General features: G+C 36.8%; 1 protein-coding gene across 3 annotated transcripts in view; it reads left to right on the forward strand.

The window, feature by feature from the left end:
* Nucleotides 1–27,126, forward strand: part of ADAMTS6 (ADAM metallopeptidase with thrombospondin type 1 motif 6) — a 353,046-nt gene that overhangs the window by 285,611 nt on the left and 40,309 nt on the right. For 2 of the 3 annotated variants that reach the window (XM_056824863.1, XM_056824862.1), the window contains 4 exons: nucleotides 171–251; nucleotides 3,187–3,350; nucleotides 3,862–4,000; nucleotides 22,113–22,242. In XM_056824863.1, coding sequence (XP_056680841.1) covers nucleotides 171–251; nucleotides 3,187–3,350; nucleotides 3,862–4,000; nucleotides 22,113–22,242 — 514 coding nt within the window. Of the gene's footprint in view, nucleotides 1–170; nucleotides 252–3,186; nucleotides 3,351–3,861; nucleotides 4,001–4,681; nucleotides 4,771–22,112; nucleotides 22,243–27,126 lie in introns of all 3 variants that reach the window. The other variant, XR_008917943.1, reaches the window with a different exon arrangement.

Here is a 27,126-nt window from a genome sequence, read left to right on the forward strand (position 1 = left end):
TAAGTTTTCTGGCCTTACTTTAAAGCTGATTACAAAAATAATTTTAGATGAGAGAGATTACAGTATCTACTTTATAAACTATACACATTCTCAGGAGTCATTGGTAAGATTTATTTTCTGATTGAGGCTTCACATGTAGACAGTTTATTACAGTTGCTTTTTTGTTGCAGGCTACATGGAAGTTGTCCAGATTCCAAGAGGTTCTGTTCACATTGAAGTCAGAGAGGTGGCTGTGTCAAAAAACTACATTGGTAAGAAGTTTTCAAGAACTAAAGTGATGGGAAGAAAGCAACATGGTATCATGAAAGAGAATACTTTCTGCTTTGGGGTAGATACTGTAATGTCCCAGGTCACTAAGTCACTTGCTTTACACAATCACAAGTAAACTGTTTAAAGAATAAAAAGTTAGCAACATAAATCCCCTTTATCTGCTGGTTTGGCTTTTGTGTCCACTCAAGTGAGGTAGTAGAGGCTAGTTGGAAAGTTCTCTCTCCTTTTACAAGCTCAATCGCTGTCTCCTGTGAAATCTATATTATAAAGGCGCTTTCAAAATGGTATCTTTTCCCCTCCAGTCAGCTCTTCTAGATTTTTGGGTCCTTTCTTCCTTCTATTAACTCAGAAGGTTCCTTCCTTTCACCAAAAAATTTAGAATTTATTATGAATAAAAATTAATCTTGGTAAGCATTTATTGGTAAAGAGAAAGAAAGATAAAAATAAAGTTTCCAGATTATCTAACTCAAAGTGCCTAGCCCAGTTACTTCTGCTTTATCAGGTCTTAGATTCCCCATGGGTCCAGCTAACCACATGATAAGGCCAGACAAATTAAGGCCAACCAAGGAGTGGACTTGAGTTCAGGAAGGGATTAGTGCCCAAGAGACTAGCCCTGATCCCTGCCTGGCCAACTACCTACTACACTGCTCGCCAGAAATGGCTTATATAGATAAGCACCAGGAGGGCTGAAAACTTTTACAAGCCCCCAAATGGCAGAGAATGCCTGCTTCACACACTCTGGCTTTTTAAGCTCAGTCTAAACCATTTCCCTAAGATTTTCTAATTGGCCAGGGTTTCACTTCAGTCCCTCCTTTGATCACCATTGGTCAGGAATCTCACTTGCTATGCTGGCACAGTAAGACATATAACTTTGTGACCCCTCGTAGGTGAGACTTCTGAGATCTGGTGATCTCCTGTATATTTAATTCATACAGATTGCTTCCTGTACTAGCAGTACCCTGAAGAGAAATCCAATTTCTAGTACTCTCTCCCCCTTGCTTTTTTTCTAATATCACTCTTTACCAGTTATTCCACATCTCCTAGGCTATTCCCATGCAACCCCAACCCAACAGAGAAACCCAACTCAAGTCAGGCATTTCTCAATTCTAGGAAACAGTTGTTATTAAGGATTTATTTGTAAAACATTTGCCATGTTTATGAAATTCTTTATGGCAATGTTGATTAGGTGTTTCCTAGCACATGTTCCATTTTCCTAGTAGTGGAGGAAACTGAGGCACAAGTAAGTCATAGAACCTGGAGCTCAGAGCTGAAAGGGATTTCAGAGGTCAGCTAGTCCAACTCATAGTTGAGGAGGAATGTCTTCTTTGCCATTCCTGTTAAGCATTCATATAGTTTCCTTCAATGCTGGGAACCTGCTCCACAACACAGTCAATTCTGATCAGCTTTATTTCTTAGGAATGTCTTCCACAGATGTGCCAATATCTGAAATCTGTTCCTCTGCAACCATTGATTACTCCATGTTCTGCCTTCCAGGGCCAAGTATAAGAAATCTAATGCCTTTTTCACTTGGCTAACCTACAAATAATTGAAGCTAGCTATTGTGTCATATTCCAGTGAAGCTTCTCGTTCTGCCATCTGAATGCAAATAGTGGCTGTCTTTATTCATCTTTATTCATTTTTTATTTTTAAAATAAAGGGCATATATAGTTTTGAGAAAGACTGCAAAACCTTAGCAAATAATGCTTCACACTCAAATGAAAACAAATCTAAGACCTAGCAGAATCGATTATCTTTAAATTCATCTTGACATGTGTATGTGCCAAAAGGTCAAATTCCTTTAAGAAATTTAAACTTACTTCCACAGTATATCAGAGGGAAGAGTGAAGATGGAAGGTATTAGAAAGGGAAGAAAATGGATATTCATGGAACCCTGACATTAACATTAGAAGGAACTTCATGGGTTATCCAATCCCTCTAGAAACCTGGATCCTTTTTACATCTGTAACAAGTGATTGGGTATCCTCAGCCCAAGTTGGTGACAAGCGATGGAGAACTTCCTCTTGAAACACGCCCTTCCATTTTTGGATAGTTCTAATAATTAGGGTATTTTTATGTAGATCAAGCCAACAATATATGTCCATTATAACTTTCTTCCTTGTCTAGGCCTTGGGTCTCCCACATATGAAAACTTTTTGAATATTTGAAGCCAGCTGCCATGCCCACCTGGCGTTTTCTCTTCTCAGTCTTAAATATCTCTACCTAATTGGTTGCTGAGGAAGTTTAAAAATATTTTGTAATTAGAAGGAACCCGGGTAGGATTTTGGGAAATTGGATGTCCTAAGACCATCTAGCTATCTTTCCATTTCTTTGATTATTTGAGCACATGGGTAAAATATTTAAAACTTGCAACACAAACTAGTGAAATTACTTAATGGTAAAAACATATTTTCTTGGTATATATTCTTCAGGAGGGGGAGATAGTTTTTAAAATTAAATTTACATTTTATTGTTATTATTGTGCAAAACACACTTCCATATTGGTCATTGTTGTAAGAAAACACTCATATAAAACCAAAACCCCAAAATAAAACCATAAAATCCATTGATGTGAAAGATTGTATTCTCTGATCCACATCTATCCAAGTCCAACTATTCTTTCTCTGGGGGTGGTCCCTGGTCATTTCATTACTGAGACTATCCAAGTTTTCACAATTGATCATTGTTTAATATTACTGTGTACAATGTTCTCCTGGTTCTGCATATTTCATGAGGGAGATATTTTTTAATTGTGTATTGCAGATGTCTCAAAGTCCCAATTCTGAAGGAAAATGAGACCAGTTCAGTGGTACTTGATTATTCTGTATGCTCTTGCCTGAAATGATAATTATGTATAGTCTGGTACCAGGGGCACAAGATTAACTGGCATTTCAGATTTGTTAACTTGTTCTTTTTAAGCTTTAAAATCTGAAGGAGATGACTACTATATTAATGGTGCTTGGACTATAGACTGGCCAAGGAAGTTTGATGTTGCTGGAACAGCTTTCCATTACAAGAGGCCAACTGATGAACCAGAGTCACTGGAAGCCCTTGGTCCCACCTCAGAAAATCTCATCATCATGGTAAACTGGTCAATCTATTCTCTATTTTGTCTTCCTTTGAGAAAGGAAGGGAGTGGGTACTATTCCCATTTTCATAGGTGGGGAAATTAAGGCATATAAAAACTAGGTGACTTGCCCAAGGGCATACAACTTCTGACAGTGACAAGGTTTCCTGACTTCAAGTCTAATATTTGTTCCATAAGAATATAATATGTATATCTGTGAATTTTTAATGATTGCACGATTAATATGTTTCTATTTAAATAGGAAAGTTAATAGAACTGACCAGATGCAGGTGGTGGGTGAAAAAAAATCACCTTCATAATGGAGATTTTTAAAAAATCAGTATATTATCTATATTATCTCAAACTTACTTTGGGCCTATTTGAAAGACTCATTAAGGCCTCTAATAACTTTCCACTATCGCCCATCCACAGAACAAGTTGAAGAGAGATCAAGCTGAAATTGTCATTGATAGTGGCACTGTATTTGCTGTTTTAATTGTAGCTTAACCAGTTGTTTTCAATGTCAGATTCTACTTCAGGAACAGAATTTGGGGATTAGATATAAATTCAACGTTCCTATCACTCGCACCGGCAGTGGAGACAATGAAGTTGGCTTTGCATGGAATCATCAGCCTTGGTCAGAATGTTCAGCTACTTGTGCTGGAGGTAAGATCCCCACTAGGCAGCCCAATGGAAGGGCAGGATGGATGACCCAATACACTCTGGGCTGTGCTTTGTGTTTGTGTAAGGAGCTAATTAAAACATCTCTTGCAGGTCTGCTTCAAGCTATCCTTGAGCAAAAGAAAATTTGCTTTCATTATATTATATTTCGTTTGTTTTCAACTTCATGTAATTTGTACAGATTTGTTGGTAAAAATACATCTTGGCACAGTGAGTGTCTCTCTCTGCTGATGCTTCTCCCAAGACTATCTTGAAGTTGGGCTGTTTGCTTTTCTCGAGAGCTTTCTTGATAAAGGACATCAGAAGGTTTAAGTAAGGAAATAAGCAAGAATCCTAAAGCACAGTTGAGACTGCCTGTAAATAGGGGGTGGGGGTGGGCAATGATAGTGTATGGGTGTGTGCATGTGTGTATGTGTGTGTATGTGTGCTTCTCATGATCCAATTTAGGCTCTTTTCCCCGCCAGCCCCCAAAGATAAAAGGGAAAGACTGGGAAACCTTCAGCAGTGACTGGGTCTCTGGGTTAATGGTATATGCCAACCCCATAGAGGTCCCTCAGAGAGGTAGCTGCAAGGTGGTGGTTGGTGATGTGTTGGTTGTCCCATGTACATTTTTCATGGGTGCCTTTTCCCAACAATTTACTGTATTCCTAATCCTCCTCCCTCTAGTGGCCACCAATGCAATTCTTTACCTCTGGCTGGGAGAGCAGGACAGTTGGCTTCCTTCAAAGCCAACACCATTGCTGCTGCATGGACTGGTGAGTAGAAGAGCTGTGTGAACAGCATCTTTCTTCTCTCTGGAAACTAAATGCATCGCCTCCACCAAACCCCCTGATTCCAGCAGACAAGGGAATGAGGGACTTAAATTTACTCCTCAACCCTGGTCTTAAATCTTGTAGAGCACCTCACCATACCTTACCAAATTTGAGAAATCTCCAAATTTTGACTAGTGATAATTTAGTACTGAGGAAAGTTAAGGGACAAAAAAAGGAACTCCCCTAATTCTTCTAATGTTTATTTCCTCTTCCTTGTCCTGTAGACATATGACTTCATTTGGACTTCATTCTCATAAATTTCATTCCTACTGAGAACCCAAAGATATCCTCCTCTCATGGTATTAGAGAGTTTGGGCCACAGAAATGATTGTGATAATCTAGGTTCAGCTTTGTGTAGGGTTGGATAGAATTAACTATTGGTTTTGTTAGTCACCTCCTTGATTAAATACAATTGAATCATTGGTAAGCAGCATATAGAAAAAGAACAAATCCTGAAAAAGAAATGAAAGGCCAATGAACTAAGCATACTAACTTTTTCCTCTAGTCTATAGGTGTTATGAAACCATGTCGTGTGTGATTTAGGGCATATTCAGAGGTTTCCTCAAGATGATCAGGTTTTGCATGCTTTCTCATTTTGTGTCATGGGTGTGTGGCAGACAGATATTACAGGGCACTGACCTTTTCTTTTAGGAAAGTAAGAAATATTTCTGGTGAATTATGGTTTAAATTTTATGCCATTGAATTCTATTTTAATGGCATTCATGCATCTAGCTAGCTCTCTGCTTTCCATGTGAATTCCTTTGTATTTGGTTTATAAACTCACTTTACAACTTTTTCCACATGCAAAGAAGCATTTATTAGGTGGTGTATCCAGTTTGGGGCCTTGCAATTGAAGTAAGATGTGGAGAATTTTTGTAGGGTCCAAAGGAAATGGAAAATAATTTAAGGATTAAGAAATTCTGTGAGGAAGTTCTAAATACCTCTGAGAATGATTAGCCTAGAGAAGAGAAGGTAGAAGGGAAACAATTAGAATCTTCAAGGATATGATAGACTGCTATGTTTTCTTATTATTTTTGTGTCATGGATCCTTTTTGCAGCCTGGTGAAACCTTTACATCCCTTCTCAGGCTAACAGTTTTACACACATAAGCTAGTAGATAAAATTATAAAAGAAACTACTTTCATTGAAGGATAGTTATCAAAATATTTTTAAACCAAGTTTATAGTTCCCAGGTTAAGAATTCCAGATATAGAAAGGTGAATCATTGTTCTCTTTTTCAATAGAAGAAATGAAGGAAAGTAGCTTATGTTGCAGAAGAAGCTACTCACTTTAGAAATTAGGATATGTTTTAGAAGATGCTGGTGTCTTGGAGATCTGATACTGAAGGGCCTCTTTCATAAGATCCATAGTGTCTCAAAACTGATTGGTTCAGTAATATAAACAGGAAAAATCAAGTGGATGAAAAAATTAATATTGTTTATATTATGGCATCCAGTTCAACACATAGCCCATTGAGTTAAGTCCTTGCTCTCTATGAGATATAAAGACCCAGAGGAAGGTCACTAATGCATTAAGATAAACCTCTGAATCATAAAAGCATAGAATTTAAGATTAGCAAGGGACTAGAGAGGTTATTTGGTCCAACCATTACACGAAACAAGAATTCCAGCATTCCTGACTACTACTAATGGCAGCTGTCTTCTTAACATTTCTTGTGATGGAGAAACTCATTACCTTTTAAAGAAGCTCATTCCATTTTCAGGTAACAGTAATTATTAGGAAGTTCTTCCTCATATTTGAGCAGAAATACATCTTCCTTTAATTTCTACCCATCTCTCCCAGTTTAGCCCTCTATGGCCCTAGAGAATAAAAATAGCAGACTTGTGAAATTCTTGAGTTTTGTGGAGTGTTGAAAAAGGGAAAAGATTACAATTTCAGCATGCAAATGTCTAAATAAATAAGTCAATTTTGATCTCTTTTAGCTTTTTTTATTTTGTTTAAAATGAAAAACACATTGACTGGACTAAGAGTCCTTTGGCCAGTGAACATGGATTTCTCATTTCTCCAACCTCAGGTGGTGAGATAGGTGGTATGAGAAGCAGGAGAAAGTGTCACTAAAACCTAAACAGGAGAAAATATTCAGGAGGAGAAGGTAGTCCAGTGTCAGAAGCTACAAACAATTCAATAAAGATGAGGATTGAGAATAGGTCGTTAGATCTGGTAATTAAGTGATCATTAAAGACTTTGGGCAGAGCAGTTTCAGTTGAGTGTTGAAATCATAAATCATATTGCAGAGGGTTAAGAAACTGGTAAGAGGACAGGAAGTGGAGGTACCAAGTGTCAAAGTGTCATTGACCAGAGTACCTTGTTCTCTTTCCTCAGTGAGTCACTGGAAATTTGGGGTCCTCAGTTAAAATAGAAAGGCTATCTTTTCTTAGAGCTCTTAATCCAAGACAGAATTCTCATTTGTTCCCCTCACTCATGTTTGTTTTACTCACAGCAGAACCTTCAGACTTCACTTACATTTAGGGGCAAGGTCAAGATCTTTCTGGTTTAAGTTAGATAAGGGAGGGTTGGGATTGTTTGCCAGTTGCTTAGCAGACCCAAAGGGAAAGTTTTAATGCTTCAGGAAGCAATGTTGGTGATTCAGTCCAAGTCATGTCTTTAGCTCTGAGTCAGTGATGAAGCACTTCCTTAGTTAACATGGTGAAGAAGACGGGGATGCAATGTATTGGGTGTTGTCTTTGGGGTATATGTGGTTGAAGATCTGGTTGTGATTTTGCCAAAGTAAATTCAAGCTCAGATAATTAAATTCTGAGTAATTTCAGAACCTTGGTCATTGCTTATGTAGGGTGTTGTTTTTCTCTACTCTTAACCCAAGTTGTTGTATAGCATGAACAGGAATGTTTCTTGGACTCCAAGTGCTTAATCCCAAAGATAGCTTTATTTCAGGAAACTTTCTTAAGCCCCTACTGGACTGGTGGTTAGTTTGGTGTGCAAATTGATAGAACTATACATGAATGTGGACAGAAATTGCATCTATTTTCAAATAGAGCTATCCAAAATGTGTATATTTAAAGGTATAAGCATACCAATCCCTTCTGAGTTTCTGCCATACTATACTTGATCTATTTATCCTTCAACAATTTAAAACCATGGTAATGTCCATGTATTACAGACACCAAATGCTGACCTGTAGGGTCATCCTTTGAATTTAGTCATACATTCTTTATCTTAAAGTCATTAGCAATATGTGAATACTCCCTTCTCACTGTGGTTTTGGTTGGGCAACCTTTAGGATTGTGTTATTTCCTAAGGTAAGTGGCTTTCACAGAAGAGTAAAGCTCATCTGGGGTTAACATGCAACAAAAGAAAAGAGAGTTGACATGCCTTTAAAGGAAAGAGAAAAACTCATAGGAGAAAGCCATCTTGTTTCACGAATGAGTGGTCTTTCTGACTAGTAGGTGGTCATCACATTTAGATAGGCTTTCTAAACAGGTTTCCATGTATAAATGAAAAACATTGCTCTTTGCTCAGTGTGTATACTGGTCTGGGGTGCAACTGAGGAGTCTCAGAAAGGTCTCCTTGGTGCTCCTCTCCTATCTTTCTCTCACCAGCATCTTCTCTGCTCCTAATACTAGATGCTTCTTCAATAGTCCCCTACTAAAATGCATATATTCAAGGGAGAGAGAAGAATTTCAGTTTGTATATAAGAATGGCTCCCCTGGGAATTAACTGGCAACTGAGAAGATCAGAGATGCATGCTGGGTGGGAGGGAATGGAGGAAGAGGCCAGAAAAGGGGTATAATGCCATCATGAAGTGAGAGGTGAATGAATGGAAAATATAAAGTTAGAGGATCTATCTTTTGACCAGGGTTGATCCTAGCTGTGTGCTACCTCCCTTTGGGAAGCTTGGAAAGTCACATCTGAATTAACTTACATAGTTCTCATTAACCTATTGGATTGTATCATTCCTCCACTTAATTAATACTTAATTAATTGCCTGAAACCTTGAGAAATAGCAAAGTTTCCAAAGGTCCTTTCCCCCCTCCTAATTTAATATCTCAGAAAAACAGGAAAGTGTAAGTCAATGAGTATATTTTTTGTGGGTATATTTTGACTTGTAAGACAAAATAAGTGCCAGTTCTCCTGTGTTAGATTAATTTTTAGAGAAACTGATAACAAATTATACTTCTCTCTTTAAAGAAAGCACCGGGGTCAGTTCTTAGGAGTCTTCCCCATCAGTTTTCAAAAGTTGTATTCCCAGAGAGAATATATTCTTGACCATTAGTAGTGTGGTATTTTCAAAGTTTTCTCTTCACTCTATATAGACATTTTCACTTCTTAATATTCAAGACATTTAAAAAAAATTCTATTTAAATCAACCCTCAGATTTTAAGTAAAAATGCACCAAAACCAATTTACTTAAGCTGAGGTTCTATATTTTTTATTTTTCACCTATTTTTGCACATTACAAAAAAAAAAAAGCCTTGTATCTAGAGACAAGGTGGAAAGTTGGCAGAATTTCTCTACTGTAGTAGATTTCCTTACAAACCCTCATATGAATCTAAGATTTAAAAATTTTCCTTTAAGGATAATTTTTATGTCCCGTGAAAACAAAGGTCATGAAAGCTTTTGATTTCCTTCTGTGGAATCATAATTTATTGACAGAAAATTTCTGCTCCAGTTTGAAGCTTCCACTTTGACCATGGGGCTTTTATACTATTATCACTCCTATTGATTGTCTAGATTGTTAGACTACTCTAACCTGCCTTTCTCAGAACTTCTTGCCTCCTTCCTCCTCATTCAGAGGCACAAAGTTTGTGTGGGCACAAAAGGATGGCCTTTAGCTTAGTTCTCTGCCCACCATGACACTTCCCAGATAGCTTGGATTGACAGCCTAGGGGAAAAGAGAGAAATTCAAAGTGTGCTGGGAATGAGAAAAGAGAAAAGGAGGAGCTGCTTTAAGTCTTAATTTAAATTTGCCTGAAATCCAAAGGACAAAGGTTTCCCCTGCCTTCAGTCTGTTATTATCCAGGAATGTTTTTGATGAACTGTCACAGCTGAGCTCTTTAACTTGGTCTTTTTCATTTGTGCTCAGCATTTACTTAATCCATTCAACTGCAACAAGTTTGATGCTCATTTGATTAGTTGGCCTCTTATCAGTGTTTAAAGCGTACTATGGAGAAATATTAACCTGGAAAAGATGCCATTTTTCTGCTTTCTCCTCCCACATACACTCTGAACCAACACTAAGCTGTTGAACCATAGAATTTTAGAAGTCCCCATATGAGAAACTTACCCATATGGGGACTTCTAAAATTCTAAGGTTGCTAGGATAGCTTACATAACTTTCAACTACTTTTTTAGGTTGGCCATGGTTTAGAGTGTTCTTGGCTAATGAATTGTTTTTAAATTTTTATTTTTATTTTTATGGCACATGATTGAAGGTAGATCCAAATGAGTCATCTTATTCCATTGGTACAGGTTGTCTTAGAAGGGAATGTGAGGTTGTAGCTATTGTTGTTGAGTCATTTCAGTGGTGTCCAACTCTTGGTGACTCCATTTGGGATTTTTCTAGCAAGCATACTAGAGTATTTGCCATTTCCTTCTCCAGTTCTTTTAACAGATGAGGAAACTGAGGCAAACATGGTTAAGCTACTTGCCTAGGGCCACACAGTTATCAAGTCTCTGAGGTCAAATCGGAATTCAGATCTTCTGGACTCCAAGCCTAGCAATCTATCTATTTTTGTTCCACCTAGCTGCCCTTGAGTTTATAGCTAGGGCCATTGCTATTCAGAGAATAGCAATGAAGGCCAGAATGCATTAAGCAACTAAAATGTTTGATTATAACCTCATCTCTCCCATCTAAGTAGAGTTTGTCCTCTAATGATATGTTTTTTTCTGAAAATGTTTTCTTTCTTTGTCAGTGGAGGAAAGGTGGGGAGTCGGACTCTGCTATTGCTCCTGGGATGTCCTTTTACTTCAGTGTGCTTAAATATCATGGCTTCCTATTTTCAGTTTATAAACAGAAAGAGCTTCTGATAACAGCATGTTCCCTTCAACTGCTTATTTCACAGCCGACATCCTCCCATAATAATAACATGAGTATTTGTAATCTTGGATTTATATAGAACTTTGTACTTTTCAGAGTGTTCTCATGTCTGCTGTTTAATTGCAGCTTCATACTAAACTACAAGGCAGACTCATTGTTATCCTTTTCACAAAGCTGCAAATAGCCTTGACCACCTCAAAAACCTGGGATGCTTTTGGATTGTTTTGCATGAATGGAAAAGCAGTCAGGCATTGTACAGCCTCCCAAACCCACCCAACACATGTAATAGGCATTTGAAAGCCCAGTAAGTGCATCCTTGTTCCAAAAGTAAGTTATGTTTCTCATTGGTGGCATGGAGCTCAAGGTTGTCCAGGAATCCATAAATAAGGTGGTTAGGTAGCAAAATGGAGTCAGGAAGACCTGAGTTCAAAACCTCCCTAAGATACTTAGTAATTATGGGACCCTGGGCAAGGCACTTAATGTGCTGTCTGCCCCAGTTTCCTTAACTGTAAAATGAGGATGATAATAGCAACGATTATCTCCTCCAGGATTGTTGCTGGGATCAAATGAGATTATATTGGTATAGCTGGTTGCTCAATGCTTGGTTCATAATAGGTATTGTATAAATGCTATTTTATTAAATGACTTCTTTAGCCCATAAACAGGATCTACTTCAAACCAAATATATCTGAAAAGGACTTGAACTATGATGATGCTTGATTATTGCCTTAAATTGTTAAGGATCACTTCATTTGAATGTATGTGTGCATATGTGAGCGTGTGTGTATGTGTGTTTGTTTGTGTGTGTGTGTGTGTGTGTGTGTGTGTGTGTGTGTGTGTGTGTGTGTGTGTGTGAAGTCAGCAAGCATTTTTGAAGGGCTTGCCATGTGCCAGGCATTGTGCTAAGTGCTGGGACTATAAAGACAGGCAGATGTGCATTTCCTGCTCTCAAGGAGTTTACAGTCTAGTGGGAGAGACAACATGAAAACAGACATGTACAAACAAGATATGTTCAGAATAAATGGGAAGGGGCAGCTAGGTGGCACAGTGGATAAAGCACTGGAGGGGACTAGAGTCAGGAAGACCTAGGTTCAAATTTGACCTCTGACATTTCCTAACTGCCTGGGCAAGTCACTTAATCTCTAGCTCTTGCCACTTTTCTGCCTTAGAATTGATATTGATTTTAAGAGAGAAGGTAAAGATTTTGTTAAAAAATAAATGAATGAATGAATAAGTGGAGAGAATTACAGAGAGAAGGCACTTTAAAGGGGACCAGAGAAGGCTTCTTGCAGAAAGTGGGGTTTTAGCTGAAACTTGAAGGAAACCAGGGAAGCCATGAATAGGACATGAGGAGAGAGGGAATTCCAAGCATGGTGGACAGCCAATGAAAATGCACTGACTCAGGTGATAAGAGTAGGATAAGGTGGGAGAGTGTGTGCATCCTGAAAAAACTAATGTAAATCTGGAATTCTTGGTAGCATATTGAGTGAAACAATGAAAGCTAGCAATGAGTTAAAATATATCCAGAAATTCTGAGCAATTTCAAGTTATTGTTTAACAATATGAACCTGTTTCGGAATAAGGCTTTCAGATTTTGCCTTTTGGTTCCATGTTGTATTGATTATTGCTCTGACAAGTCCCAAGCTGAATTAACTGGAAAAAAAGGTATTTAATTCCATACTTCAAAATAAGCTCTTAAAATTTTGTAGGATTGCTAAGGTTCAAGCTGATTTTTCTACTTACACGTGAATTAATTTCACTTTAATAGAAGAGATGCTTTTAGAAAAGTAGATTTTCCAAACTGTTATAAGAATTAAATAATTTCCTGCCAATACAAGCCAACTAAAAGTGGTGTTATGTTTGTCTAGCAACAAAACCACTACAGGTTTATTGGTGGTGTGATAGAGAAGCAAATACTAATCAATTAATCAGTAAACATTTATTAAATACCTACTATGTGCTAGGCACTATGTGACGAGGAAACAGACAAAAATGAAAGTCATGTATACAACATAAATAAATAATAATTCTATATATATATATATAATGTAAAAAAATACAAGATAATTTCAGGGAGAAGTACAAGTAGCTAGTGCCATCAATAAAATCTTCAAGAAGAATGTGGTAGTTTGAACTCATTTTAAGATGCTAGAAATTTTACAGGGTAGAAGTGAGAAGAAAGGCAAAGGGTATGGCTCATGAAAAGTTATGGGGACATGAGAAAGAAAGTTGCATGTGATGAATAACAAGAGAATAATTTGGCAAGGCTACAGACAGCATGATGCGGGAAATAATGTTCAGTAAACCTAGACTGGTAGGCTGGAGTCAGATTTTGAAGAGGGAGTTCATATTTGATCTTAGAAGGAATAATAGGGATCCATTCATGCTATAGGAATATAGCCATGGAAGCAATGTCAAAGTTGGATTGGAATGGGAAGTGACTTAAAGCAGGTGATCAATTAAGAGACTATTGGAAGAGTATTAGGCTAGAGGTGATAAAGACCTGAACTAGAATGGTGGCTTTGTTAGTAAAGATAAAGGGATAGATATGAGAGATATAGGGCAGGTAAACAGGTAAGACTTAGCAGTCGGTTGATATGTAGGATAAGAGAGAATGAGGAGGTAAAGAGGACCAAATACAGGCAAATACAGGTGATTAGAAGGATGGAAAAAGGGATATCTGGAAGAGAACTAGATTATGAAGGAAAGAACAAATTTTCTTTTGATCATCATGTATATGAAAATGCTTTGAAAACTTAAGAGCCCTATATAGCAAGATTCCGCTTTTTATATCGTTTGTGCTTAAAAATATGTTTAATGATTTTCAACTAACTTTCATAATCATTAAAAGTAGAGGTCTAATGGTATTAAAGAGATTTGGATGATAGAAGCCATAGTGGGCAACAAAGTCAGCCAATAGTTTTTTACTTTGGGTTACGAAGGACTTTAAAGATCTGATTTAACTAATTGAACTCCTAAGGAGAAAGAAACCCACAATTGGGGTAGTGAAGTCATTCACCCATTACTCCCAGTCTAGCATTCTCTCTGCTACCAACAGAGTGAGTTCCTTCCTATCATTTTCTGTTTTGGGTAACACAATTCAGCTTTGAGGCTCTTCAGTCAATGGAAACTTTTTTTCTTATTATAATACATTTTTTTCCTCCAAAATTACATATCAATACCATTTATTAATATTCATTTTCTGATATATTTTTTAATTTAAAAATTATTTTTAACTCTTACCTTCTGTCTTGGAACCAATACTGTGTATTGGTTCCAAGGCAGAAGAGCGGTAAGGGCTAGGCAATGGGGGTTAAGTGACTTGCCCAGGGTCACACAGCTGGGAAGTGTCTGCGGCCAAATTTGAACCTAGGACCTCCCATCTCTAGGCCTGGCTCTCAATCCACTGAGCAACCCAGCTGCCCCCCCCATTTTCTGATATTTTGCAAGCCATGTTCTCTCTCTTCTTCCCACCCACCTCCTCCCCAAGAAGGCAGGTAATGTGATATAGATTGGACATATATTATCATATAATGCATATTTCCACATTCTCCTGCCTGGAAACCAGTACTTATAATGATTCCAGGAAAGAAGGTAAGGGTTTAAAAAAAGGTTTTTCCTCTCTAAACCGAATTGCTAGGACCCTATGATATTTCTTTTAAGTAAAGCTCACATGTGGAAAGAGTAGGAATTTAAATTCCATTTTTCCTGTTATTCCCTGAATATCTTCCTAGTCTCAGAAATGGTAGGTAGGAGCACATTTTATCATTGAACTGATTTCTTACTTCTCCCTCCCTCTTCCCATCCAGGCACCATCTGTGAAAATAGCAATACCTGAAACCTAAGGCTATACAGCCAGGAGCTGCACCTGGCTCCATTCTCATGTAACACTTCCCCTGCAGCGAGGGATGGCTCTCATAAACAGTCATGCCTTGGCTCATTCAGGGCTCTAGAAGCTGATGTTGTTTATTTTTTACTTACTTTTAAAGATTCTTCCAGAATGTTTGTGTTCTTACTAATTTGACATTTCAAGTCTTTAAAAAAATTTTCCCTATCATAAGGTTCCTGCTAACCTTTAAAAAAATTGTTCCACTAATCCCATTTTTTGCAGAATGGTATAGCATTCCCTTCCCACTCAGGAGGAAAATCTTAAAAGGGAAAGGTCCACCTGATCACTGTTCTGAGGTTTAATATACTGTTTATTCCTTATATTGAAACTTGGCATTCAAGCCATAGGGAGCATCTTAATTCGAGGCAATGAGCCTCCTGTGAAACCACTCTGCTCCTAGCTCTGCTTTCTGGTTTTTTCTTTTATCACCAATTCATATTGCTATTGCTTTAAAGAACAGCTCCTTTTCCAATGTGACCAAAGCCTGGATGTAGGACACACACAGTATATCCATTCATTGAAAGGCTCAAAGGAGGATCAAAGGATCAAAAGCTGTAAATGCTTCCTGTTATGTTAGTGGTGGATACATGATTACAGGTCCTGTTTTCCTTTCTCTAACATCTATCACAAATGTTATCACTGTTGAGCATGCTCTGTCTGCCAGAGAGTAGGGGTAAAAACACTTGGACAATGGGACTGGTGTATACAAAGTTAAGCTATTTTTCTTCTTCCATATAATAATACTTGGTTAGAGTGCATCTCTATCTTGAGAGAAAGAAATTCTGAAAGATTTATCCAAGAAAATTACAGCACACTTGTACAGGAACCAGCATTAAAACTCATCACCTGAAATATTCCTCCTTCTGCCACACAGGTCTCATATATCATTAAAAGGGAGGCTTTGATGAGCAAGAGCCAGTTGCTTTGAAACCTCATAGGGCATAAACTATGAACTTTCCCAATACACTTCGCCTACATCTAATTAAGCAAACCAAAATATAATTGAGAACACTAGTTTTCCTGATGCAGATCTTAAGCATTCTGGAACTCTCAAACTAATTGATTCCTCTTTGGTATTCTGCCTCTGTGCTCCTCTGGCTGCTTTTTTCCTTGTATTTCACACTGTGAAGGCACAGGGACTACAAAACAATGCAAATCCCAGCAGAATCCCAACAGATTTTTCTCTTCCAAGTTTGATCTACTGGAAAGTGGAGAGTTTGAAGGAGAAGTATCTAAATCATTGAAAAAGATTTGAAGTGGAAGAGGGAGAAAAGATACTGGAGCAGAGAGGATGAGTCAAAGAAGAGAAAAGGAGTTCTAGGCACTCGGTCTAGAGTTAGGAAGACTTCAATTAATATCTAAACACCAGCTATGACCCTGAGAAAGTCACTTAGCCTGTTGGCCTCCATTTCCTCATGTGTAAAATGAGTTGCAGAAGGAAATGACTAATTACTCCAGTATCTTTGTCTAGAAAACTCCAAATGGGGTCACTCAGAATTGGGACATGACTTGAAACAACTCAACAACAGACTAAAGATGAGAAAATAAGAAATGAGAATAAATCACTAGGTTATTAGATCAAGAGATAAAGAGAACTATAGACATACAAAAGGCAAGAAAAATTAACAAATAACTTTCTTTCTGTCTAAATGCAAACTATTAGAACACTGGCCATTTCTTTGCATCAAATAATTTTGCTTAAAACACAAGACAGTGCTCTGGGAAGGCAGAGGGGCAGGTTTCAAGAGAAGAAAACAGCAGGATACTCTTCAAGAGAAGGATGCAGCTTTTGGGTGGGATGGATTGGTTTTCCTGTGTGCCAGTTGTCAGTTTCAGGGCAGGTGGACTTCACTTTTGGCTCTGACAGCCAAATTCCAAAAACTGAAAGGGAACATTAAAGAGACTCCCCTTATTCCTCCCAGCCCTACTGTGTTCCTTTGGATGCTGTTGGCATTGGGGATTTAGGTTAAATTAATATTGCTGGCCTTATGCTTGGATTACTAAGTCTAGTTGGTTTGCCTTGGTTGCTGGCTACTTTGGATGAGTACTGTGGTTAAGCAAATTGATATTGTTTTAGCCACTAACTATATATTTTTTTATGAAAGATTCTGCCTCCCTCTTTTTTTTTGTCTCTTTTCTGAAGAATATTTTTTAGGTAAATATAACAAAACAGACTCTGTAGTGTTTTTGATGAGTGGTTCTGATGGTGAGCAGTGCTGCATTTCCAAGGATGTGTGTATGGAGTTTTTCAGATTCCTTTCCTTTCTTTCTAAAGGATCTGAATGCTAGAGGAGAGGAGAGATTCAGTACTGAAAAGGCAGGAGGAAAGAGGAGTGTGAGGGGGGACTCCAATATCTTTTTCTACTTCTTAACTTTGGCTAGAGTTGGCTACAGGGATGGATCTTCCTTGGAGCTTTATTAATGAGAACCCCTGGATCCCTTATTTTAAAAAACTCAGTATGCCCCCAGATAGTTAGCGTGTTCAGCATGTGAAAGATTCCATCCAGTGTTCATGATTTTGGGGGATTTGACTTCCATTAGTATATACTAATCCTAAAGCATTAAGAAAAAATGAGAACAGTTATAGTGGTATGTGACTAGAGAAATAAAGTTGGGACCTTTTTTCTTTTTAGTCATATAAAAACATATTTTGGAGTTTTTTCATATACTTATCTATATATGTATGATAGATATATTATATATTACTTCCAAGTTCCTACTCCCTCACCCTAAAAGTACCTTGTTATTGTTCATGCTTCTTATATATATTTTTATGTATACTTATCCATCCACATATAGAAGAATGTAAGCTTCTTGAGGATAGGGAATGTTCTCATTTTGGACTTTGTCTAGTGCCAAATCAATTATATTTAATAAATGCTTCTTGATTAATTGATCACCCTTCCTATCATTCCTTTAATAATCCCATAGTGAATTTTGTTGATAGACTACCTTTAGTATTTGGGGTTGACAAGAAAATTATATATATGTGTGTGTGTGTATCTCTCTCTCTCTCTCTCTCTCTCTCTCTCTATCTATCTATCTATCTATTATCTGTCTATTTGTCTCTTTCCCTCTCTTCTCTGTATCAATCTCTCTGTCTATCTGCATGTATGTGTGTTATCTAACCTATAAAGAGACAATATGGGTGCCTGTTCCTTGTTGAAAATCAAATGTTTGTACTTATGAGATGAGTGGTTTAAAACTCTCTTTTTTCACTAACAAGTATGTAAATCAGATTGATTGATGCCAGATTCATCATATATCAGTACTGACATTTTTATATTAGTGGTTATAATAAGAAACCATATTTTTGAGGGGGTGGTAGCAGGTTAATTCTAAAACAAACACCAAATTAACATACCTATAATTGCAGGTGTTTAATCTTGGAATAAAATGTTCCCCTTGTAATTTTAAATTTGGCCACTGGAAGTCATGCAGGTTATTTAGAAATTGAATTCATTAAAGTCTGCATATCTCCTGGGTGATATGGACATTAAACCACTGAAGTTTTGTTTTCTATTAGATTTGCACTGACCGGTCAGGAGAACATTTTATGGCTTTTATAATAAACTATAAATCTGTGGATTTGAAAGCAGTGTTTCTGTGTAACTGGTTGTAATTATTCCCTTAAGGGTTTAAATCAACTTGTTTAGTAATGTTTTTCAGATCACTCTAAATGAAGCCATGTACAAGAAGATGGGTAATTTAAAGATTCTAGGAGACCTTTAAATTTAAACTGGTCTTTTTCTCTTTTTAACTTAAATTATTTCCAGTTGATTTGTGTTTTCTAGTTTTCTGAAACTAAAAACTGAATTTTACTTAACCCAGAAGCATGTGCTTAAAAATCCCTCTAATTAGATGGCATTGGTTTAAAGTGCTTTCCTCTTGCTGGTGACTTTAAGAAAAGAATCCTATCGTCTTGCCAAGTTTGGGATAGAGGCTGGAAGGAGATTTGTGTGGCGTTGGAGGGAGATTGTACAGAGCTGTACGTAAGAAGTCTTGGAATAGATTATTGGTGCAGTCAGTTCTTGAGTGTGAAATACCACACTGTCTAATATACCATTTCAGAAGAAAATTAATAAAAGATGAATGTGAGGGGAAAAATGCAGCTTCATAAAACATGGAATAATATCAACTGGCTGTTTGAGAACTTGATGGAAAATGTCATTAAAAGTAATCTTCTATAATTAAGGAGTGATAGTTAACCAAAAAGACTTTGCTTCTATCTCTAGTATTTTTTAAACCTTTTCAGTGTGATCAGAAACAAGTTAGCTTCTGATGATTAGCATCTATCATAATATAACTTTTTACATAGTAAAGCATTCAGGAAACATGATTGAATGAAAAAATAAACCAATAAACACCACAAGTATCCTCAGCCTCTGAACCTAACATTTTTAGTTGATGCTGTTATTGATGTGTGTGTGTATGTGTGTGTGTTTGTGTATTTAAAAAAGTCTGTTAACTGAAGCCAATAGCAAAACAAAATTTTACTTAAAATCAACATTCAGGGATATGTACATATTAGCGTACACTGAAATACCATCTGAAATACTATGGCTGGTAAAAAAAATTTTTAAAGGATTTGAAAATCATCTTTTTTTATCAATAGCGTTTGGTAGAGGAAAGAATGTTGGATTTGAAATCAAGAAGGTAATGTGGTTCAGTGGAAAGAACGATGGAATGAGAAATCAGAAGAGCTACTATTGAATCTTGTTTTTTTTTACTCCCTCTGTGACCTGGGACAAACTCTTAACATCCCTGGACTTCAGTTTCCCAAGGCTTTGAACCAGATGACCTCTGAAAGCTTTTCCAGCTATAAGTCTGATTCCTTAGACATGAGTTTGAATCCTGATTCAGTACCTAACTATGTGCCCATGAACAGTCACTTGGTTCATTGGTACAGTCCATTCTTGACTATGAAGAGTTCTGTGAAGTATGGTTATTTCATCTGTATCTTGGGATAATACCTATAGGACCTCTGCCACAGAGCTGTTCTGAGGACTAAACTAGATCTTGTATGTCAAGTTTTAAAGCTCTAATAAATTCACTTGCCAGCATCATTATCTTGTCCTTGATAGAGTTTGCAGTGACCCTGCTTTTCAATTAAAGGATTATTTCTTTTACAGTCAAAGTTGACCAGTTCTCCTAATTTAATGAGATTTAATTTAATCAGATTGAGGGTCCAGAAATATTTTTGTTTTGTTGAGTGGTAAAACCATATTGGGTGATTCCAGTCTCATTTCTGCTGATAGAAATTTGTATCTGCTTATAAGGAATAACTGGGGTACTAGATTAGATAGATTTTCATCACATCCCAGATTTTTGAAAGAAAGTATGATTCGGTGGGATTGATTTTAAGACAAAACTTTTCCTTTCTGTGGGGCCCCTGTCCCCCATTAATCCCCACTCTGCTTGCTGTATCTTCCCCCTTCAACAGGACCTGGCTATATGGACCACTGGCCTGACCCATAGTAGTAGCTCTTAGTCATTTCCTTATGACTAATGATAGAGCTATCTGTCTCAAAGATGGTCTCTGTGGAGTGAGTGAGTTATCTGCCCACTGGGATGACACAGTGGAGAGATAGCCAGTGAACACTGTAGAACATCTGTGAAGGGCTAATAGATGTGCTTGAGGTGAATCATATCTTCCTTCAAAAGAAAGCTAAATTTCAGTAGCTAAAAACTTCCCAGCTGCCCTTGTACAAGTTGAGAAGTTTGCTATATCTCTGAGGGAGAAGAGGGACATGCATGGATACTTAGGACCTCATGCCATTTAATTAAGTTGGTGGCTTGCAATTGTATTTTTCAAAATAACAATCAAATGACCAAAAAAAAAAAAGAACTTTCTTCTGCTTTAAAGCACTTAGAAAGAACCTTGAGTCCTTGCAGACCATAAAAACAACTTCCTTCAGCTTCTCTCTCCCATCACCCCAAACACCACAGGGAGTTAGCCTAGCTAGCCCGGTGGGCTTGATGGTTTTTCCTGTTCCCCCCTTAAATTATAAGGGAACTTTGGCTAAAGCCTGCATAAGGGAAAGTTCTGGGGGCCTCCACGCTCTGGGCATTGTGCTGGGATTTTAGGGAAAGTATTTGGTGCCTAGCACTTTAGGCAACAGGTTTCCTACCCTGAAAGATCAAGTTTCAGCTTGATTTACCCAAACCAGGATCCAGCTCTGCTCTTCTGAGGACTTAGAAACAATTGAGGGATTGTGTAGGGACAAGGTAGGTGCGAAGTTGTGGTTTACTCAATAATGCTAATACAGCTCTTGTCACTTTCAGCGTCATTTAGCCTACCCGGATGTTTTTAGATTGATTTTTTTTCCTCCTTCAATTTCATGAGTAACATGGCACCCCTTTGTGGTACTTGACTGGCTCCTGTCTGATATCATGACTTGCTCACTTTTTTGGTTCTGTAAATTCTGGATTCTTGGACATGGAGAGAAATGCGTGGGCCAAAATGTAGTCACCAGGGAATTTTGCTTCTTAATAGAATCGAGCACTTACTTTAAGCAAGTTTTAAGAATATCTACTTGCTTTTTAAACTGTTTTACAAATCAAGTAAAAAATCATCATGTGTTTTTAATTTTCTCAAAGATCTTTCTATCAGGCGATTTTCTTGTTGGTGAGCAGGTCACATAAAATATTTTTTAAGAATGGGGTGTGTGTTTGGGATATTAATGTAAAAAGAATTAAGTTCAGCTTTAACAACTGTGAACAGTTTGAAGTCAATCAGATTCAAATTGCTTAGCTGAAGGAAAATTTATTTCTGATGTTCAGATGTCTTCAAAGCATTGGCACCATAAGCTTTTTCATTTCTGTGAAGAAACTAGCATTTTATTACTTAACTCCTTGTTGGAATGATGAAATCATGAGAATCTCTTAAGTCTTCCATGCTCTGTGAGAGATAAGAGTTCTACAAATGGAAACGGGCCATGGAGACCTTAATGGAATGTGATGTGTGCTTTTCTTCTTTTCTGTTCTATACACAGATTAAATTGAGGGAATATGTTCCAGAAAATATCAGATCTATACTACGACTATTTTATTTTAAACCAAAACATAATCAGCAATTTTGCATGGAAACACACTCTCCCCTGGTTTTTTGTTAAGAAATTGGAGATATATTGTGATTTTTTTTCCCATAAGGGAAAGAGGGAGAAAGACTATGTAAATCTAAACAGCCTGTACCTAAATATGAATATGTTCTGTTTGCTTGAAAACAGAATACGAAATTCCAGTCCAGTGGTGCTGCTTAAAGCTATTGTAGAGAGGTGACGTCTCTGAGAGTGAGACAGCAGCTTTTCAGGAAGAATGTTCCTAGCATATAGTGGAAAGTGAAATTATATTCCAGTTAATGGTGTCTCTCTTCTCAAGGTATCCAGAAGCAAGAGGCGGTATGTAAAAGGCTAGATGATAACTCCATCGTCCAGAACAATTACTGTGACCCTGATAGCAAACCACCAGAAAACCAGCGTGCCTGCAACATTGAACCTTGCCCGCCTGAGTAAGTACCAGACAATACAATAATTCTTCAGTTACCCAAGGGAGACTATGAAAGGCTTTTACTGATACATTTGTGAGGTGTATTCTTTGGGATATACCTAGATTCAACTGAATAGGGACCCAAGAACAGTCAGAGGAGTCGGCAATGTAATTTTTCCTTTTATTAGGCTTGAGATTTGGGTTTGATCAGAGATCTCAGACAGTGGCCCCAAAGATGGATATTTATAATCAATTGAACTTTGGGCAAGAAGCAAGAGGGGAAACACACTCCTCTGTCTTCTGATTTTGAATCCTGAAGAAAAAGGTAGGTCTAGTTGATAGAAGCGACACTCAGAGACCATGGGGAAATCCTGAAGATTTCTGACAAGATTTGGAACTCCCTGACATGAGATGTTATTGCTTTTTCCTTCCTATCCTTCCATTGTGAGCTCTTTCAATATTATTTATTATTATTGTGAGCATCGCATGACAGCATGTCCTTTTAGCATGAAGTTGATGTCCTTGATGGACACTGTGATGGCAGACTTGCTAATCTGGTCATTCTAAGTTAGATGTGCATTGTGGAGGTAGAGGTGAAGAATCACTGTCAAAAGAAGTCAAAGGAGGCATCCCATTCAACAGATGCTATTTGGGATTTTGTGGCTACTAAATGGAGCGTCCTTTCAATTTATAACTTTATAACCTTTACAAATTTTTAGAGGCAGCCAGGTAACTCAGTGGATAAAGCACTAGGTCTGGAGTTAGGAAGACCTAAATTCAAATCCAGCCTTAGAGACTTACTAGCTAGGTGACTCTGGGCAACTCACTTAACTTCTAATTGCCTTCATTTCCTCATTTATAAAATGGGGTTAATAGTGCCTCCAGGTTTGTTATGAAAATCAAATGAGAAAATATAAAGGCACTTAGCACAGTGCCTGGAACAGAGTAAGCGCTACAGAAATATTAACTATTATTATTATTATTGCAAATGGAAAGAAACCTGGGGGGGGGCAACATAAGGGATGCGATGAGATTGCTAAAGAGAAAGCTGATCATAAAGCTAGGATCCTGCCTGGACATTTTGCCCAAGTGATAACAGAACATTGTCCCTTTTTTGGGGTAAAGCTTATTGAACAGGTACAATTTCCTTACCCCCAGTTTTTAATCTCTGCTTTACTGATCATACTGACATAGTACTGAAGAAAGAAAAAAAAATCAGAATTTAAAGCAGGTGAATTCATTCATTTCAAGTTTCATTGAATCCTGAGACAAAGAATGGAAGATTTCCCATGTCATAAGACCTTATCCTAATGATAACTACAACAGATGGATAGATGGGTACAAAATCCTCACAAGAAAAAGAATTCAGACTTTTTTTTCATAATAAAACTAAGTTATTGCATTTCTTTACAATTTCCCTGGGATAATCATACAAGTCTGTAAAATGGGAGTAATACTTAAACTTCTTGACCCCCAGAGTTGTGACAAGAAATCAGCAATCATTTAATATCTCTCACTATCAAGTCAGGCTGCCTGAGTTATTAAATTCCAGAGAGTTTAGGATGCTGGTGATTGAGTAAGACAACAGAATAATCTAGGGTGATGAGGTGTAAATATTCATTCAAAAATGTTTATAGTTCTATGTTAGTTCTTCTTGAAATGTGATTCCTACATAATGAATTCCCCCCAGACTCAGACATGGAAAAGCACAGGAATGTAAGTATTACAAAGACTTGAGTTTATACATTCAGTTTTTTCTCAGTTTTCTCTCAAGCCAGTTATATGGGGAAATGTATCTCAAGAAATATTCCAAAATAAAAGAAGTTAAAAAAAAAGAGAAAAGAAAGCCTAATTCTGTCCTTTGGCATTTTAAAATATGTTTAGCATATTTCTATGTATTTGGGAGTCTCTCTACCCATCATGATAACTATCAAGATTTTAAGTATTAGTTTTGGCTGATGGTCAACTCCACTAAAATATTAGTGTTCTTGGTTACACTTGCTCTATTTGGCCTTCTGGTCTTTTAAGCTTAAATGCTATTCTTTCAGGAGTCTGATAATTTTTCCTTTTATATCTTTTTCTAAAATCATAAAAAAGTAAAAAATGCTAGTATTTTTTAAATGGCAAAAAAATAGTAGTAATTTTGATTGAAATCTACCTGGGTTTATAACTATGGCTAACAATGATCATTTAAATTCAGATCAAGTTCAGAAACCATTTATTAAGTCCTTGAATATTGCCAAGTATCCCATTCTTCTTTCTTCTTAATCTTCTTAAATAAAGGGGAATTGAGGAGGGGTGGGATGGTATCGGAAACACTAATATACTGAAGGATGGTGCAGTTCTAAAGGGGATCACATGGAAGGCAGACAAGAATATTCAGAAGAAAATATTAAATGTGTTAGAATAGGAAAATATATATACAATATACATGTCTAAGTAGACAAATATGTGAAATTATTTTCTGTAGGCATGTAGAACCATGGCTTCTGTGAAGTCCCAGCTAAAAGCTTACCTTCTACAGTAAGCCTTTCCCTATCCACCTTAATGCTAGTACATTCCCTCTGTTGATTATTCCCATTTATCTTGTATATATTGCTAGTACTTAGTTGCTTACACAATATCTTCCCCATTAGACTGTAATCTTCTTGAGTATAAACTGTTTTTTGCCTTTCTTTGTAACTCAGGGACCATTGCCCTGCTTGTAGTAGATGTTTTAATAAATGCTTCTGGACTGAGTAATATATAAAGATCTCCAAATCTGGATCGACTTCCCTCCTTTTTTAAAATTTGACTTTTTCTTAGTGGTTGTAATTACATGACAATTTTCTTAAATGAATAAATACCCTTAGTTTCTAGATGCTATACAACTAGATATTATGATAGTTAAGGAATGACAAAGTCTCAGTCTTCAGATATTTACAGGCTTAAGAAAACAAATAAATGTTAAATCACTTGAAATCACTGTCTTTTTTGGACCATCCACATGTTTGTTCCTAATTAAAGTTCAGGTGTAGGAAAATTGGATTCATCTAGCCTTTCAATGATTTTTCCACAAAGACTATGTCTCTTTTATACCCAAAAGATCTTTTCAGAGGTAATTCTATTAAATGGCAGATGGTTTTGTCTATACAGTGCCAAACAATTGGCTTGATTATTTTTAAACTAAACATACTTATTATTTTGGCATCTTAGGGATACAATGGTAGGGTGAGTCAAGATAAGCTTCCTGGAATCAATAAGACTTGAGGAGGGTGGAGAAGAAAGGAAAGGAGATGTTGGATGAATACTTGGGAAAAGAATCTTGGGTAGGAGAACTAGCCCTTTCCCAGCTCCTGTCCAGTCATTTTTGTGATCTTTCCAGCCCTTCAATTTCCTTACATGTAAAATTTAGATGACATGATTTCTAATGTTCCTTCTAATTCTAACATTTGGTGACTATGTCAGAGATTAATTTTTCATGGAATGGAATTCTCTATAGGAGAATATTTTAGTTATGCTACAAGAAATTAACAATATAAAAGTTTTCAAATATTGGAAGTTTAGAGGGCAAAGAAAATGACAGGGGAATAGGAAGAGATAAGGAAAGAAATTCATATGAATCAAACAAGAAAAAGTGGCTCACTTTTTAAACTGAAAAATTTGCTTTTTATTTGGGAAGGCACTGGAGAGCCCAGAGATTGAACTACTAAGGAAGAATGACATTCCCTTGCTTGGCAATACCCAAGGAAGGAAATAAACAAATATTTTAAAAATTCTCCCTTGGTGGTAGGTACCATACTGATCACTTTACAAATATTATCTCACTTGATCCTCACAAAACTGTGTGAGGTAAATGATATTACTATTTCTATTTTACAGTTGAGGAAACTAAGGTGAAGAGAGATTAAGTGATTTTCCCAGGGTCAAATAGCTAGTAGATGTCTAAGGCTAGATTTTAACGGAGGTTCTCCTGACTCTAGTCTTAGTGCTCTGTCTAGCTGCCCTTCAAGAGTGCTTCCACTTAATTCTCTAGATTAAAAAATAATTCACCAAGCCAGATGGGTTCTGGATAGATAGAAAAAGAAGGTTGGGATAGAAGCAAGCAAGAAAGGGAGGAATCGTTATTAGGTGATATAATTAGAAAACTAGAAATTTAGTTCCTCAAGGAGATTAACTCAGAGTTGATTTTTCACTATATTGTTTGAATATGAAGGATATTTCACAGCTAGTAAAATCACATGGAGATATTATTCTTGTTCAGTAGTTTAAATTGTCATAAGTAGTTTTGAAATGTCATGAAAACAAAGTTGTGAGGTAACTGGCATATTCACATTTAGTTAAACTTCAGGAATGTTCTTTATATTAATGGAAAAAAAACTAGGGCAAAATATCAGTTACTAAAATACTTAGCACGTGAAATGTTTTGATTAGATTAATTTAATTTTATGCTTCACTGGGGATTAAGCAGAAATCTCTTTTGCTTCAAATAGTCATTAAAAATCTGAAATGAATTAATGCTTAGTCCTGCTTAATAAACAAATTTGAATCTTTGATGCTTAAGGATCTTATAGTCATTTCAAACACATAACAATTGTTTCAGTCATCAACCATGATTGTTGGTGGAAGTATTGGAGATTGAACTAAAGAGCTTTGTGCTGGCTATGGATGATTATAGGCTTGATGATAAAGTATTATTGTTTTTAAATAAATACAGAGCATTTTCTTGTATTTTTTTTTTACTTTTCAGATATTTGCAAAGCAGAAATAAAGGTCCATAAAGCTGAGGCTTTCAGTTGTCTTGATAATTTTATCAAGGCTTTGCTTTATTTGGAAATCAAATTCTGGAGCTTGTTTATCTTGGGCTCCAATTTTTTTACCTTGCTTTTTGTCAGATAGTTCTTAGTGCATGCAGCTGAGAATGTGA

Source organism: Monodelphis domestica, chromosome 3, assembly GCF_027887165.1.
Source record: "Monodelphis domestica isolate mMonDom1 chromosome 3, mMonDom1.pri, whole genome shotgun sequence".
Classification (NCBI taxonomy): Eukaryota; Metazoa; Chordata; class Mammalia; order Didelphimorphia; family Didelphidae; genus Monodelphis; species Monodelphis domestica.